Source organism: Lates calcarifer, linkage group LG5 (genome assembly GCF_001640805.2).
Source record: "Lates calcarifer isolate ASB-BC8 linkage group LG5, TLL_Latcal_v3, whole genome shotgun sequence".
In the NCBI taxonomy this organism is placed as follows: Eukaryota; Metazoa; Chordata; class Actinopteri; family Centropomidae; genus Lates; species Lates calcarifer.
The window spans coordinates 5654777-5672650 of record NC_066837.1 but is presented as its reverse complement, the minus strand read 5'-3'; the positions used below and the strand labels follow the sequence as shown (position 1 = coordinate 5672650).

At 40.7% G+C, this 17874-nt stretch overlaps 1 protein-coding gene across 1 annotated transcript in view; it reads right to left on the bottom strand.

The window, feature by feature from the left end:
* LOC108894761 (collagen alpha-1(XI) chain) overlaps nt 1-17874 on the bottom strand; it is a 37734-nt gene that overhangs the window by 15703 nt on the left and 4157 nt on the right. The window contains exons 2-20 of the mRNA XM_018693365.2: nt 7490-7657; nt 7290-7381; nt 6925-7046; nt 6243-6405; nt 5075-5197; nt 3736-3855; nt 3510-3638; nt 3341-3388; nt 2415-2456; nt 2239-2301; nt 2077-2151; nt 1481-1564; nt 1296-1352; nt 1110-1163; nt 921-974; nt 716-769; nt 572-625; nt 439-492; nt 312-356 (exon numbers count right to left, since the gene is read on the bottom strand). Of these exons, the coding sequence (XP_018548881.1) occupies nt 312-356; nt 439-492; nt 572-625; nt 716-769; nt 921-974; nt 1110-1163; nt 1296-1352; nt 1481-1564; nt 2077-2151; nt 2239-2301; nt 2415-2456; nt 3341-3388; nt 3510-3638; nt 3736-3855; nt 5075-5197; nt 6243-6405; nt 6925-7046; nt 7290-7381; nt 7490-7613 (1557 nt within the window). The 5' untranslated portion in view covers nt 7614-7657. The remainder of the gene's footprint in view (nt 1-311; nt 357-438; nt 493-571; nt 626-715; nt 770-920; nt 975-1109; nt 1164-1295; nt 1353-1480; nt 1565-2076; nt 2152-2238; nt 2302-2414; nt 2457-3340; nt 3389-3509; nt 3639-3735; nt 3856-5074; nt 5198-6242; nt 6406-6924; nt 7047-7289; nt 7382-7489; nt 7658-17874) is intronic.

The window sequence follows — 17874 nt, the reverse complement described above, 5'->3', positions numbered from 1 at the left end:
AAATGCTACATTTTACTTGTTTCTTACCATAATATGACTGAGGATGGGAAATAAATCACTTGTGAGTTTGAAGTGGTGCTCTAGTGATTTAGTATTGCGTTTCCATAAAGTTGGGGGGTGTAGCAGGTACAGAGATATCTTGAGATTAAGTCTCTTGTATGAACAAAAACACTGGACCCTACATTTCCCATTATGCATCATCATCAGGGTTATTTTCAGACAACATAAAACTGTTTTCATATGTAAAATTGGTGGAGTGAAACTTTAAACAAGTCCTTTTAATACATGTGTCTTTGGGTGTAAACACTCACAGCATCACCTGGTTGTCCTCTTGGTCCAGGTGGCCCCTCAGAGCCCTGTGAAAAACTCAAGCATTAATACCAACAGACAGAAACACAAACCTGCATAAACATGAATACAACCGCAGTGACCTCTCACCTTCTCTCCTGGCTCTCCTGAAGGACCTACAGGGCCTGGTTTCCCCCTGTCTCCCTGAGAAAATACACACATAGAGGTTAACAGCTGGTTTTATCAGTTTAACACCACTCACTAATTCAGTCAGCTAACTCACTTTATGTCCTTTGTTTCCAGGGAGACCAGGTAAACCATCAAACCCTCGATCCCCCTGAAATATGAATAAAAAGACAGATGGGTTCATATTTTCAGAAGACAGAGCAGTTGGTCAGTGATCAGTCTGACATCAGTTGTTCTTCACCTTCGCTCCAGCCTCTCCTATTGCACCACGGCCCCCATCTGTACCTGACCGACCCTAATTAACACACAGACACACAAACAACATAGACGTGTCAGATTCTTCACTGTGAAAAGACTATTACATGGTCATTCTGTGAAGCGAGTACATAACAACAGATAACAGAGGAAACTATTTGTTGAGAGAGGACTGCAGTAAATAGTCTCACCCTTTTCCCAGGTCGTCCATTCTGACCTGGGATACCTGGCAGTCCTGGAGGACCCTGGGGAGAAAAGGTGGAGAGAGAGAGAGAGAAAGAGCAGGTGACTGCCTGGTTCTGGTTCTCGAATGAGTTCCAGTGTTAAACAATAAGGGAGTGAAATGCTGAGTGCGTTGCCATGACAACCAGGTAACTCACCGGTGGCCCCAAGTCTCCACTGGTCCCCTTCAGCCCAGAGGGACCTGGTGCACCCTGGGACAAAAAGAGTACAATATTCAGTTCTCGAAAGAAGTCTGCTTTGGGATGCATCGTGTGCAACACGCAGTCTTCAAGCAGCACGTATACACACACACCAAAATGACAACATGATGTGACCCCACTCACCAGTGGTCCAGGTCTTCCCCTGAGGCCGAGCGGTCCAGGAGGTCCCTTCATAGCCAGCTAGAAGAGGAGGAGGAAGGAGGAAGAGAAGGAAGAGGAGGAAGGAGTCAGACAGCGACACACAAACTGCAGTGGTTCTACCTAGGCTCTTTATATGTAACAGTAATATATTTCAGAGGTCTGTGCACCTTGGTCTGCTGCAGGATGGCCTGGGCCTGCGCCTCCTGTGCAGAAACCACAGTCCCTGTTTTTGGATCACCACCTGACTGGAACTGCACACACACAAAAAAAATTACACATTGAATATGCTTTTAAGTTGAACTCAATACCCCACCCAGTGGCCAATATGTAGCACTGCTATTTAATTCTTGCATGAGAAGGTACAGATGGGTGAAATTAAAAATATAGAAGAAACAGAACATATGCAAGTGCTTCTGCACAGAGCATGAGGGGGTCAATGGTCCTTTACATTCAACCCAAGTCAACACCCACTTAAGAACATCAGTAAACACAGGATTGTATATTTTGTAGCACACTGACAAACAACTAAATTAGATTGACAACAATACAGAACGCATGCTTTATGTGGTTTCTGGAGGGTTAAAGACAAACAAATGGTTAATTTATGTAACAATCCTGAGCCAGGCCATTTCTCTGTTAGAACATTGAAGCATTCCCATTTGCCCTGAGGCTCCGTTAAGGGTTACTAGGGCCAAATAACTGCCACAGTGACATCACTGCAGCTTGTTAGGCCTCGGGCAACACAGGCGTATCTTCTTGTTACCGGTATGAGCATGATGTTTCCTGGGGGCCCTGGTATCCCATCAGCTCCATTAAGGCCTGGTCGCCCTGGAGGGCCCTGAGAGGAGACAGAGGACAGTTATATAGAGACGCCAGCATGTGGTGGACTCAGTCATTCACACGTTAAATAGAGGACAGTCCTTACCAGCTCCCCAGGGTCTCCTCGAGGTCCCACTGGTCCTGTGACTCCAGGAGGCCCCGGTTCTCCCTGCAAACACACAGACAAAAACACAAACAGTCAGTAGAAAGTAATGGAAACTATTCAACTGCTACCTGAAGACTGGGGTAAAATGTGTTTCAAGGTAAATGTCATTCACTAACCTCAGGTCCTGGAGGCCCATGTGGTCCTGTAATCTGCGTCCCCTGCAAAAAAGGTCACAAAAATTAACATCTTCTCTGAGGTTTAGGGTTTGGGTATTGTTTTAACATTTTGATACCAGTGCCATTTAAATACCAGTCAGTCGGGACCAACATGTAGGGAGTGCGACATTTAACAGCTGAGAAATAAACTAGTCAGTAGGTGTGGGCAGTATGGATAACACTCTTTAGCCCACAATAGCAATAAAGATTGTGATAGAATATAGATTTTTTTCATTGTATGAAATGCACTGGTGGTATTTTATTTCATATGGCAATGAATAACAATCATTTCGTTAAATTTCAGGGAAATCAATGGAGAAATTGTTTATGGGTTAAATAACCAGACAGGTTTGGCTGTGTTTGGCTTTTTCAGCAAATTGAAGACCTGAAAATCCAAAGTATTCCATCATATTAATGCAAAAAACATTCCAAGGGACAATTAACACAGTATATACAGTAAAACACATGAATATAATTTTTTCATCTTATACCTGTATTTGTCAGTGCTTTGTTTACCTCACCCTCTGCTGCAGTTTCTTGTGTCTTATCAGCTGACATATATACCAATATTTACACACCTGTATTATCTGGTTACAAACTTACATGAGCTGATAATATCTGGAAGTTGATTTATCAGTATTAACTTACCTTTTAGCACTTTATGTTAAGAAACGCAAACCAGTTTTTCTACTGTTTTTCATTATCCAATTAAAAATACATTAAACTTCCCAATGCAGCACTGAACAGGAACTTTACCCAGACGATTATGGTGCTAAACTAATTTCCTGATTTCCTGGTTTAGATCAGGAAACATCTGTACAGAACTCAAAACATGATGAAACCCTTGTGTGGTTGTGTGTTTTTAAACCTGTGTGTATTGTTCTCACCACTCCCAAAATTCCTGGTTCTCCTTTCTGTCCTTTCTCCGGTACATCCTAATGAAAGGAGATGGACAGACACATGTGCAGCTTTAATGGAGCTGGATAAGAGGCACAGAAGAGATTCTTTTCATGTAAAACTGAATATATTCTTGGCATGTGATGGTTTGGATGGTACCTGTGCGTTTAGAGAGTACTCCCGTTCTCTCTCAGCCGGTCCATAGCGCTCATCATACTCTTCCTCATATTCATACTCATTCACATGGTAGAAATCTGTAGTGTTGTCATAGTCTTCATACTCTACAATCTGCAACAAACATACACAGATAAAAACAGGAAATACAAACACACACACAGAGACACAAAGCTAAGCTAATGCTGCTGCTCTTCCTCATGAGTCTCACCTCATACTCTGTGACATTAGTACTCGCGTCCACCGTGGAGACAGAGATGTCATCATAGAGGTCGCTGTAGTCAAACTCCTCAAACTCCTCGACCATATGTTTCTTAGGTGTTCTCTCCACCTGAAAACCATAAGAGAATCAGAGCCAATGACAGAAAACCCAGCAACAGATGATGCACGTGTAGTTTTCTGTTTTACATATGTTTATGTTTATATAAACACACAACACTGAAATGAAAATGACAGATGACTTGTAGGACATGAAAGATGCCTGTTGAGATATCAGAAACACTTTCCTCTGCCAGGCTGAGTCATACATGAAGAACATCATGAAAAATCCAAGCGGTGTAGTTCCTTCATGGCGCAGCTACAGCTGGCCTGGAACTCAACATTTTTATTTCTGGCTTCTTCGTGCTCACACATTACAGCATGACAGCTTCATCAGTACCTCAGTCCCATGTTTTCCATTAACTTCTTCAAGCTGATTGCACTTCTGGTGGTGTTACAATAAAATATCTGAACCATAGTAAACCAGGAATCCTAGAGTGTTCTGAGCTGTAATCCAGGCAATATAAATCAAACAGCAGCAGCGGACAGAAGAGGATTTGAAACTTTTCCCAGGAGTGTGAAGCACTGGCAAACAGAACCTGGCAAAGGATGCTGGATCACAAAACCATGTAGCGTATTTTACAACGAAGAGAGAGGGATACAGAGGAAGAGAGAGAGTGAGAGCTAAGTGGGCGCTAGTAGCTTTTAATGTTTTATAACTTTATTTTAACATGGAAGTATCAAATCAACAGTGAGGAAATAAACAGCTGGAGATGTTCAAACTGCAACTAGTGATGAGATATTTATGTATGTGTATTTGTCTGTGTATGAGAGAAATAAACAGAGATTTAGATACAATCTGCACATACAAATACTGTATTTACAATATACTGGAAACCAGATAGTACTGAGCTAAATATCTGACTGTTTCTTTGCTGCCCAAAGTGATCCTTTAATTTATGTTACCCAGAGGATTTCTTAGTGTAAATATATGACTGAAAATAATTAAACCATTCATCTTTTTGTCATATCTACCTTCTAAACTGTCCATAAATACCTGTAATAGTTTTCTTCTTACAAAAGAAACCTTGGGGGCTCCTTCACTTTTTAAGCGAACATCTGGATTTACAACATCCAACACCTGAGATGCCTCCCAGTGTGTGTGTTATGTAAGGAATTGGCGAATAACTGTATCCCACGTGGCTGTTGTGATTTCTGACCATTTGCTGCTCATATTTTCTAACTCAGGTCTCTCTCTGCCTTCTCAGATTAGGTGTTAGAAGGAAATTTACCTCCTCAACCTCTGTTAATATGCTTTCATAGGGCAAAGGTGCTTCACAGTCTGGGATGTAGTCCTGACAGTACGTCTCTGCTGCTCTGGGGTCGTCGACGATCAGCAGCTGCTGGATGTCTCCCTGTGTCATAATAACACACGCAAACAAAAGTGAGTATTAGTGAAACCATATGAGCATCAGCAATGCACATGAGGTGTCATCACTGATCCTCACTGTACAATATGTCATTAATTACATGAATGACATGTCATATCCACGTGTCTCCATTGTCTTTATCTTCGACTGTATGTGTTCATTTAGTCAGATCAAAGACTGTTTTTATCGTTGCTGTGCAGTTAATCGTCTCCAGAGCTTCACTCTCAAGCGGCGCCAGCACATTAAGTCCACAGACAGACACAAACTCTTTTGCCCTATCCCTCTATTTTACGCATGCACACACACACACACACATCCACAGACACTGGAAGGGAGTCCAAGCCAAACACGGGGCTGGGAGTTGTTCAGTTAAACAGATGGACCACCTGACATTGCACTGAAAACAAAGGTCAGAGTTCACACTTGAAATCTCTGAGAATGACCTCACACTGCTGAGGACACAGCAGAAACAGAACTCATAAAAGTCTACAAAGATTTTACACAGCTACAGATTTGGGGGAGGATTTTTCCAGTGCTCATTGTGAGTAATCTGGAAGATGTGTGAGTTTAAGCACAACTGCTGATGAACTTAAAGAATTAATATTTATAGCAAAAGGGACCTGCTTTATTGTTATATTTTTTTTATATGAGCATACATTTCAAATCCTTGCAATTTTGCTTCAGTAAAGGTTTGGAGCAGTGGTAAAAGTGCAGTACATCCACACAACCACTGGAGGGCAGTGTAGGGAGAAAGGCCTTCATATTTATCCACTTGTTACAATTTGATGGATAAATCAAACAAGTAGCAACAAGCAGAGACACTTCCTTACCACACACAAGAACTTATTATGTGCTCTCATTCTTGTATTTTTTGCCAATTTTTATTTTTTTATATCAAAGCCAAATGAGTTTACACTTCACTCCAGTGTGACAGTCTCAACTCCGCTCACTTTGCTCTTTGCCTTCCATGTCACATTACGTAACACCCTGAGACACACACAGACACAAGTGCACACATTGATAGTCTTACTTCAAACACATCTTCATCCAGCAGGCGAGTTCCAAACACTGTAACTCCCTCCGTGCTGACGTGAGGGTCGTGACCTCTGAGCAGTTCCAGGGTGTCCTGCTTTTCACAGTCAAGGTAGAGAGTCACAGACTGGCCCTCCACACTGTAGGCTACTCGGTGCCACCTGGCAGGAAAAAGAAAAGAAATTCAATTTTTTTTAATCAGCTGCTTCTTTTTGAGAGAGTGTGTTTTTAGAATCCTGCAGCAGCCATATCAGGGAACTTTTAGAGCATGTGTAGCATAAAATGTTTACAACTGCTCCTGAATGCTTTGCCTCAATGCCTCTCTTCCACTGCCCTTAGCTTAGAAATGGAGTCTGCTAATATCAATAAACGACCAGCTCTCAGCACAACAGACTCCAACACAAACTCCACATAAGCACCAGTCCATCTTGCCAAACAGGAATACGACCAGCGTCACAGGAAAACTAGGGACAACATCAGCTGATAACTATAGTCATAACCTATTTCAAAAAAACATGTTAGTCAAACTGTAAAACGTCTCAAATGCCTCAAAACACTGTTTTTCTATTATTAATCTTCTCTTTTTAAATAGTCTCTGCTTTTAATTGATCTCATTAACTTTTATGCCAAGCAAACACAAAAGTGTGTGTATGGGTGCCTGTGTGTGTGTAGTTACCTACTTGCCATCAGCCAGGTTGATCTTTCTAAAGGTGGGGTAAAGTTCAGGAGGTGGCTGACCCTCGTGGTCCTCATACAGGAAGACAGGAGAACGTCCGATCTCTACACCCAGCTGCTGCGTGCCCTGACAGACGAAGAGACACAGAGGATGGAGGGAAAGAGGGATTATGGGATGATAATGAGGAAAGAAATATTTAGTTTGTGCACTTGGGTTTTTCGTATTTGGCCACATCTCATTTAGATTAAACAGCTGTATGTTGGTTAGAGGCATTTACATAATTTTTGTGTTTGGCAAAGTTGCTAAATAAACATTAAGCATAATGAGTGCTAAGAGAAAGTTTGCTGATGTAGTGTGTATGGTACATACCTGCGAGTCATACAGGGAGAGGAGAAAGACCTGTGAGCCTTTCACAGCTCTAACTGTTGTCATCACTGAGAAATCCGTAGGGAATGGAGAATCTGGTGGGAATGCACACACAGATTAGAGGACACAGATTCTCAACAACCAAACATATCTATACCCACACTTGGTTAACTTCGGTATCAAACCAACGTATTAAAACTTACCAGGGAAGAGTTGCTTGGTGGGTGCACTCAGTTGAATCTTCCTGTCGATTTTAAAGGAGAGGTCTGTCTCTTCTCGGTCCTTCCTGCTGGTGCACAGACCTGCCTCCAGCGACACGCCCTCCATGTTCTCTGACAGCTCCAGGACCTTCAGGACATCAATGGGATTGGCTGCAAACAAGACAAGAAACACTGCGACTGAGGGGGTGGGTGGGTTTGATGACGAGGAGGCTATTCATCAAAGGTGTTCACCTCACCAGCATCTTCATCCAAAGTTTAAGCCAGTGAGAGAAAAAAGCCAAATTAACTTCCAGAATCCACACTGGCAAACACAGGTTCCAGCAGCAAGTGGCAAACGTTTGACATGGTCAAACTTGAGATGCAGCAGCAAAAAAACGCATGTGACAACAACATCCTCCTACATTTTCTGCTACTGCCACTGAGCTGCTACTTCACAGTCTGAAAGAGACTTTAAAAGGTGCTGCCTCTGCAGAGCAATGGAAGCCATGACCCATTGTCATGAAGCAGTATTGTGCCTTTTTCTATACACGAGAGACACCACACAGGGAAGATGGCTGGGTTGAAGTATCCAAGGCTGGGGTAGAATCAGAGGCTCTCTAACCTTTGTAATAGTACTCATCTGAGCAATGAGGATCATGGTTTGTTTGAATGTAAATAAAGATACTTATAACATACCCTCCAGCCATGAAGACAGAAGTTAGGTGCCCTCATGAAGACAGATCTTTGTTGTTCTAAATTCCTGCCAGATGTCGTTGTTCTGTTGTAATTGCATTATGCATATTTTTGTTTGAACTTCATCTGAAAAAATGTGGATCTGTGTTGCAGTAATCAAGACATGAGCGCACGAATGACTCCTCCCAGATGAGAGACTCATGGAAATGATGTGGATTAGTTGATTAACATAATTTGAAAGCCACATTATCTGTATACCAGGACACCTCAGAGTGTGTTATAGCAATTACATCATGGCCACATACCACAGGATAAGGTCTACAGCCATTGAAAGTTAATTGGTAAGCAGTACTGAAACTGTTGACCAAAACTATGTTTGTTTTTAAAGCTGCACTAATCACTGTTGTTTACATCAATGGATCAAACGCCCCACAGAGACTTTTAGCCTCTCTCTGCTCATTTCGGATTAAAACCTTCTCATGCCATCCCTTTTTACAGGCACAGCAGACAGCTGTTCTCAGCAGACACGTACTGATAAACCCACTTATGCATTTCCTACCAGCACCACAAGACAAACAAAGTCACTGTCCAGCTGATGAAGATAAAAAAAGGATTTCATCAGCAATAATTTAAATACACAAACTGACAACCTTCTGTAAATGAACACAACTGTTTGTTGTTGTATGATGTTACATCTGAGACATGCTGGTGATGTTGGGCCTATAATTAAGCTACTCTGTGAACAAACTTGTTGAATACTTTATCAGTAAGACCACGTCCTCCCTCTCTCTCTCCTCTCTCCTCTCTCTCTCCTCTCTCTCTCTCTCTCTCTCGGGCAGATACTTGTTGCAGAAGCTTGGTGTAATGACATGATAACGCCCACCTTGGCACTGACACAGTCTGCATCACACAACAAAGACTAATACCAGAGGGCAATAAAGAATACATGTGTTCTGATAATGATTCAGCCCAGCGGCAAACACACAGACGCTCAAGGAAACACAAAAGTAAAAGAGACATTTAGAACTCTACAGATGTAACCACGATTGTAGTTTACAAAGAAATGCTTACCATATGCACCACACACATGAGATTTCTGCCCCCCTCACACATTTCTCTAAGGACTGTGGACACAATGGTCACAGAGCTCTGTGAGATGGCCTAAACAGAAAAAGATGGGATGTAAAAGATGACACTGGGGGAAGAGACAGGAGAGAAATCCATAACATATTGAAAGTAGAAAAAGGGAGAGAAGGGGGTAAAAGAGGGAAAATAAAAGAAATAATAGATGGTAGGGGAGGGGAGGGCATGCCTCTACTGGTGTGGCTCCTTTTCACACGTATTTCTGAGGCTTACGTAAACCCTCCATCTGCCTTGCACCTTTCATCACACACACGCAGTCTCACACACACACACTTGTGCATGTGTATGCACACAAGAGGTTGGCATAACGTCTGAGTCTGAGCACCAGATGTATGTGTTGCCCATTTTTTCACATTGTCCATCTGTCTGTGTGTGTGTGTCTGTCTGCCAAACTGCCTGCTGGCACTCTCAGCTTGTAATTCTGTCTGTTATGTGCTTGCCATCATATTATTTACTGATACAGCTAATACTGTGCTATTAAAACCTCCAGTGATATGGTGACCTACTCATGCTGTAAAAATCTGCCATTTTTTGTTGTTTTACAGGCTGAGAAACACAAAAAGTACCAAGTGACCAGAAAAATAGAAACACCTGTAGACTATAATGCAATGTAACACCACAGCCCTACAATTTGACTGTGAACTCACCAAATTGTATCAACCAAAATAAGGTGGTAATGAAGTACTGAGCACTTAAAGAATAAGCATCTGGCTTCAGAATAAAAGTGGGTAATTATAATTCTAAACCGTAAAACAAGAAAAATCTGACACCAACACCTCTGAAGCTCAATAATTTACATTATTTATCTTGTTTGTTTGTCCTTTATGCTGAGCAGTCACTGCACTCAACCAAGAAACACAAGCATGTAAAACCGCAAATTGTTGTTTTTACACTCATGCTACACTACAGCTCTTCATTAATCTATTTATCTGTGCACTCAGTTTCCTGTGTGCTAAGATTTCCACAATATATATTTTTCTACTATATGACTCTGTATAATGGTTTAATTTTTCTCATCATGCTAGCATAAGTACCTGCTAACGTGCTTTTCTTAAAGCTGAAAATAGGCTACAAGGTAACTCCTGGTGACATGGGTTAGACCTCAGTGAAAGTTGCTCCTGACACTTAAAAGGAGTGCGTACAAAAAGAGGGGCTTCATTCATACATACCAAGAAATGATCGGCAGCACTGAAATCTCAAAGCAGCAGAGGACAAGATGAGACATGGAAACTCTACATGCACTTAAATCAGGTAATGTTTTGCTATGCTGTTGATGCATGTGCATGCACGAGCACAATACAACATCCACATAATGTGGATATGTGTGCGCACACACTCTCTCTCTCCCTCTCTCTCTCACACACACACACACGGTACATAGACTGTGTTGTACATACACAAGGGTTTTCTGGTCTCCATCAGTTCCTGCTGTTATCCTGAGGCTCTAAACTTCAGTGTGAGGGGCACCATGATCAACATGCACACACATGCAGAGTATGTCCAATGTAAGCCTTAACATAAAGCAGAACGACTGTAGTTTGAACAGAAAGATCCTCAACAAGAGTGAACTACTCACCTGTACCGCTAAAACACACTGATAGATTGTTTTAGATGTAATCTTTGTTGAGATATAGGAAGGCAGTGATATTGATCAGACAGGTTCTTAACATATTTGGAGGAGGAAATGAAGGTGAGTAGCAAAATGATGATCCAAACTCTCCAGTAAACAGTAATCCTGGTAGCTTCCTGGTTCAACTTTCACCATGAGGGATTATTACAGATATTTCAGGTGCACTCACTTTCAGTTTTACCTTCAAATAAAGCAGATAAAGTAATAGCTAAACTGTTGGCTCATTTCTAACCTGTCTGATTGTCTTGTTGTTCAATCTCATTGGTAATCCAGTGTTATAATAATTGATAGAGACTCTGGGAAAAGGTGTAAAAATATCCCCAAAGTGTGATAAATCTAAAGCTTTAAGGTTGTATAAGGGTGTACACATTTATAATGGAATGAACAGTGTAGACATTTCAAGTGCATAGAACAGAACAGCAGGTTGGTGATCCTAATCATACCAACCAGGCAACTGTGTAGTGTCAGAGTGAGTCACCTGACTTAAATCAAACTGATCCTGTGTTTCACTTGCAGAGGCCCAGGCTGACAGCAAAAATCCCTTAAAACAACAAGGAAATTAATAAATGACTGCACTCCAGGCCTGGAGATACATTACTGGGGAACCTTTACCTCAGTTTGTTCATTTGTCCAGTCCGTGGATGAGGGGAACACAAAGACAACTTTATGTCTGCTAATGCTGATTCAGTTTCCACATCTTGGATTCCAGTGCTCTCTCTCTCTAAATCTAAAATCTGTGTACCACATTTACTGGGATTAGTTTTGTGTAAATGTTCAAAATGTTCAATGTGGATGTGTCACCTATGGCTAACACCTGATGTGCTAAGTAATGTCTGCATCCCTAACTGTGGGTGGATGGTGGCACAATGGAAATGCTGAACTAAACAGATCAATTACAAAATGCTAGCTGACAAGTGGAGCCCAGTGTCTTTCATCAGAAATAAATCACTTGCTAAGCTTCCATGTTTATATATAGAGGACCTGGAGGTAAGTGGAGCAATGAAGCAAATTCACAGGCACAAACAACACACTGACACACACTGACAGACAACTTAACGGGTGCCATATTGGAAAGACTATGGATTTTCTGGAAACCAGATGTGTGTCTGTTTTTGTGTGTATGTGTGCGACTGAAGACTGGGTAAGGGCTTTTTGTGTACATATGTGTTTGTATGTGTGTTCGTGATTAGTCTGTCATTATCTCAGTAATGGTGAAGAATGCAATAACATGCCTTTTGCAGAAACAGTTTAGTTGAGCCTCCTAAACCACTGCAACACCCCCCCCCACACACACACACACACAAAGCAGACACCACACAGGGGTTCAAATCCCCCACAGAGGATTTGCCTCAGGGACCTGTTATTACAGTCCTCTACCTCTTTTACTCTTTCTCCTGCTCACTCTCTCTTTCTGCTGCTTTTCCCAAATGTCACTCTGACATGGCTCTCCTCAGAGACTGAACCAGATGAATGGTAAAAAGAGGGAGATGAAAACCAGAGAGAAGAAGGAACTAGAGGGACAGAGAAAGAGGGCAAGAATAGGATGGAGGGACCATATGTTTTCTTTCCTCCTTTTCAGCTGGCTCTGATCAGAGAACCACACTCCTGCTGTCTGACACACACACACACACACAGACACACTAGTCTTTGCATACAGTACACACACATGCATTTACTTAGATAAATCCTTAATATCAGCTACAGAAAAAGGGAATGAGAAGCCTGTAGACAGACAGACATATGCTTCTTATCTCCTTCTAGGAATCTGAGGCATCCGTGTTTAAATCACAGCTCATTACTAGTCTCAACATCTGAGTTGTAATCTTCTCTCCTCTAGATCCAAATGAACAACGAATGGTTTCACATACGTTCACTCCGACAACGTCCCTTTTCCTCTCAAACACAGATCAAAGACTGCATCAATATTTGTCAGTCACAGGGCTCCAGAGCTTCACGGACAGCTACACATTGCTTTATGTGGCTCTGTGCTCTATTATTGTTGGATGTTGCATCATACAGAGGCTTTGATTTTTGAGAACAAAGAGTGAGCCTATTTTTGAACATGTGAAATTTTTATAGCACACAGACCCACTGTGCCAGAGTGCATATAGTGTATGATAAAAATGCTATAAATGATGATCATCATTGTGGCATGACATATTATAAGCAATCATTTTCACACCAAAACCTGACTAACAGAACAAAATAATGTATATATAGAGAACTGATAGATGTTTAAGAACATTAGCATTAGCATTTGTGTCACATATGGTGCCTTTACTTGATCAGAGATATTCATTTATAGAGCAACACTCGACTTCCTGTGTCAAGTCAAATTCATTCACATATTCTTTATATGCTTGCAAACTCAAACAGCTAATCACATAAGTGCCTCTCTTGCAGATTTTCACATCTGTTGTCCAATTACAACAGTTATCTAATGTGTGTGCAATCAGATGTGTTTTGTGGCTGGTTAAGAAAAGTTAATGTACTGTTTGTTCCATGGTAGCACCATTTAGAGAAATGTTTTTTCACTAATTCATCAAATATTTAAATAGAACCCTGTCAATAAAGTGCATGTCTGATGAAAATGTGAAACACTGACCATCACCATCAATAAATGACACCAAGCCAGATGATTCTTGTAGAACCAACCAAGGAAATAATCAAAGAACCAATTACACACCAGTACATATTAGTTCAATGACTTGCTCCTTTCATCTGCTGCTTCTCTACCTGATATTGTTGCTGCAAGTTGTTAGTCAGTTGCTGTCATTGCATTACAAGGTAAGGGTCAATTTGAACTATTTCATGGACAATTAGCTAACTAACTATCTTTGAGTTAGCAACTTTTGCACATATTCAAGTCATTTCAGTCTCTTATTTATACAGACAGTATTAAACCTGGCTCTAATCATTCTATTCTCACTGGTGGGTCTTGTTTTTGTCCTAAACAAATTGAGACAGCTTCCTGACTGGGCCTGGGAAAGGCTGAACAGAGACATTACACACCAACTGTATTTGCAGTAAACTAGGACAAATCTGACTTCAATTTTAGCAGGGCATAATATAGAAAAAACAGTTTGATAAATGGCACCAACTCTGTGGTTTCTAATATGTCAAAACAAGTCTCAGTGCACTGAGCTGAATGTTAATATCAATATGATGACATGCTAATGTTTACCAGATATAATGCTTACCATGTGACCATGTAGTTTTGCAGATATTTGGTTATTAACTATGGGACAAATTTAAACTTTGACCTGACCAACAAAAAAACAAAAAACAAAAAACGGATCCTTTCTGCACAATTTTTTCAGCAAATTTCCCTCCAAAGAATGCTACTTAATTACTTCAATATTATTATCATGTTAAAGAAATGTTAAATAAAATATACTCCGCAACTTACTTGTGGACTTGCCAATTTAATTGCTGCTGGGTTGAGTCTAAAGTTCCAATAATTAACTGATAAGCTGATCAATAGGCAACTGGCAACTATTTTGATGATTAATTGGTAATTCTGAATCGAAGAAAAACTGTCAAAATTCTCTGGTTCCAGCTTCTCTAATGTTGATATTTTCTGGTTTCCTTTAGTTCTGTACAATTGTAAATAAAGTATATTTGGGTTTCTGACTGCTGGTTGGACAAAACATCTTGAGATGTCAACTTGGAGAAAATGTGATGGACAAGTTTCACTAGGTTGTGACATTTTATAGCCCAAATGATTATTTATTCAAGAAAATCAACAGATTGATTGAGATAAATAAAGTAATTGTTATGCAGCTCTAATGCTAATAGGTGCTAATAGGTTATACACTATTACACAGAACAACACACACAAACACTTTTAGCATCCTAAAATTAAACACATTCTGGACCTTAATGTTGTTGCCACCCAACCATGACAGTACAATGACAGGAGCATCCAACTGCACCAATTCAAACATCCTATCGGGAGCTCAAAGGTCTTTTGATGTCATGATTATCACTTTGTCACTTCTGTTGTAAATGTCTGTTGTGAGGAACGCCCTCAGACATTCCTTACTGCTACGGACCTAAAAACCTCATTTAAACAATTCTGCTCAAACTGTCAATTACAAGAACACCTCTCATCAATCTATCATCTGAGCAGGCAACTCCACACATGGTGTTTAGGTAAGTGGAGAAAAGCATTCTCCCCCTATGCTACAGTGTGACCTAGCAAGACATCAGCCGACTCTGTGTGTTCTTTCCTAAAGCACACAAAGACAAAAACCAGACTCTGTTTCTTTGTCTATCACAGTGCTTCTAGAATGACCTAAATGCATTTATTAACACACTGATGAAAAGGATAACTGCAAGAAAAATGATTCACTCAGTTATTGCGTTATATCCAACTCTCGACTCGACTTATTGTTGAGGTTTTCATGTCTTTGATCTTAATATCTCTCGACAGAATCTCCATTTCAGATTTTTCCCTCATTGTGTCCTTGTAGTTGTTTGAAGAATCCAACATATCTTGGGGGGGTTTAACAGGAACTTGAGACGGCTGTGGCTTGGCTTCAGCTCTGGTAAATAAGGCTTGTTGGAAAACACTAAAAGGGCTGACTCCTCACAATAAACACTGTATGTCACTCATAAACACGTTACTTCATCAATATTTATCTTAAAGGAAGCAGATGCCGAGCACTTGACCACCACCAAAGACTGGGGTCATATTTCTGGTGGTGGTGCCTCAGTCTTCAATAAAATGGACTGTGTCTCAGCTCATGGTTCACTTAAAGACATTCATAACTTTTTCATTGTCTCCATCAGCATGAAACAGAAGCTGAGTCAGACATTGTTAACACTGATAATGTTTGTGGGTGGAAAGTCATTGAGGGATCATTGAAGGATCATCAGTTATCAGCAACAAAAGGGGACAGTAGAGGGAAAATGGCCACTAGATGCACTAGATGAAAAGTGTCATGGCAATCCATTCAACAGTGGTGCACCAACTGACACACCAACATTACCCTCCCAAAGCCATGCTGTTAGCGTGGCTAAAAATATCTACAAGGATGATTTGCACACTAAATCACATGAAATACAAAGCTACTACTATCCATGATGTCATAGCAGGTGTTTCCCATCATCTGTCAAATCAAAAACAGCCACAGTAACATCACTGATTGAGGCGTGGCCAGAGGAACACCACTTTTTAAATGTCCAACCTATAGAGACCCATGCAGCAACTGATATTTTTCAACATCTATTTATGTCAGGTAAGGTATATAAGCAACACGCACTGGAAAGATAAAGCAAATACCTTATACTCAGTAACTCACCAAACAGAGCACCGCTCGCTTTTTATTCTGTTATCTAAGCATCACAAAATTTCCTGAATTAACATACTGCACCAGACATAAACTGTTTATTTACATTGAGGAGGGGGCTTCTGATTTCATCTGGACTACTGCAGATGTGGAAGCAACATATTCAGAATGTATTAGGCATGACTTTGAACTTAATAAATTTGAGTTTAGCTAACTTACACTGGAAACCAGATGATTTTAGAATTAGTTTTTGAGCACTGAATACTTGGAATACTTCAAAAGCTATAAATAGCTCAGGATCAGCTTATAGCTACCTGAACGCACAAGTTACATACAGACAGTGGGCCAGGTAAGTGACTGAAACACCTAAGGCCAGTTTGACCGTAATTTGACCACATTTCTCAGATGTCTATGATCATAATTCACACCTAACTGCTGAGAACTCGATGACAGCCAGGTGTGTGACTGCATTTGACAGTAACCAAAAGTGATAGAGTGATATGTAACTGAAGACAGTTAAATAACAGGTATTACGAAAGCGTTTGTCTAGAAGCTGAAAAGGAACAGGCTGAATGAGGTTTCTTGTGTGTGTTGTTTTCAGTCTTTGTCAATCTGTGTTTCTCCTTACCAGGAAGGTTATTTACAAGTAAATTCTTATTTACAAGAATGTGTTCTCTCTCCACCAGGTGTGAGATGCTACAGGGTTCACACCCTGACCTAGGTTGACCCCAGATGACCTTAGAGGTCCAGAGGTCACATTAGTCACCTCAGTAATGACCTTCACAGACAGAGTGAGGTGTGTGAATGTTATTACTTTGTATGTGTGGGGATAATAATACTGAGGAGGAAGTTTACAACCTCTGAAACACTTCTTAAATCAACACATCCTTGACTCGTGATAACATGATCCATAATTGAGGCAAGCTTTTTTCTTAATCCTCGGTACAAAGGCAGATGGTTAATACATGCTTAAAGGTTACTGGGACATATAAATACTTTTTGACTCTCTCAACAGGTGGAGGCAACATGGCGGAGTCTCTGCCAAGTCACCTGCTCACTGACTCTTTCACAGTGAATTGCGGATGTAGTCCTACCTACAGCCGGTCACAAACAAAATAGCCAATAAATGGGGAAAACAACAGATGTAATGAGGTTAAGATAAAGGATGTGTGGTCCAGCACTGAGCTTCTTTAAAGACTTTTCTTGCTTTTTGTTTGCTAGTTCAGGTTTTTTATGAGCACTAATGTGACTGATAAAATAACCTCGGTTCAAGGTTCAGTATTTATTTAATATTACATGATCTTCCTCAGCAGATTTCACATTGAATTGTAATTGTTTTGTCAACTGCTGTTTCAGACCTTCAGAAGTTCAATCTTTAAAGGAGTAGTCCGTAACTTTACGAAATGCATTTATTCCCTTTCATGTCAGGAGTTAGTCTTTGCTAGTTTCCTAGCAACCTCAAGACTAGTAAATAACCCCCGTGACACTGCATGGTTTTGAAGAGATTAAACAAACAAGATAAAACATGTAGTTGCGGCTAGGTGTATTTTGTTACCTTTGGACAAAGCCAAAGGCTGTTTTCTTTCTTTATGCTGATCAGCTGCTGATTCCATCTTTATATTTAACAG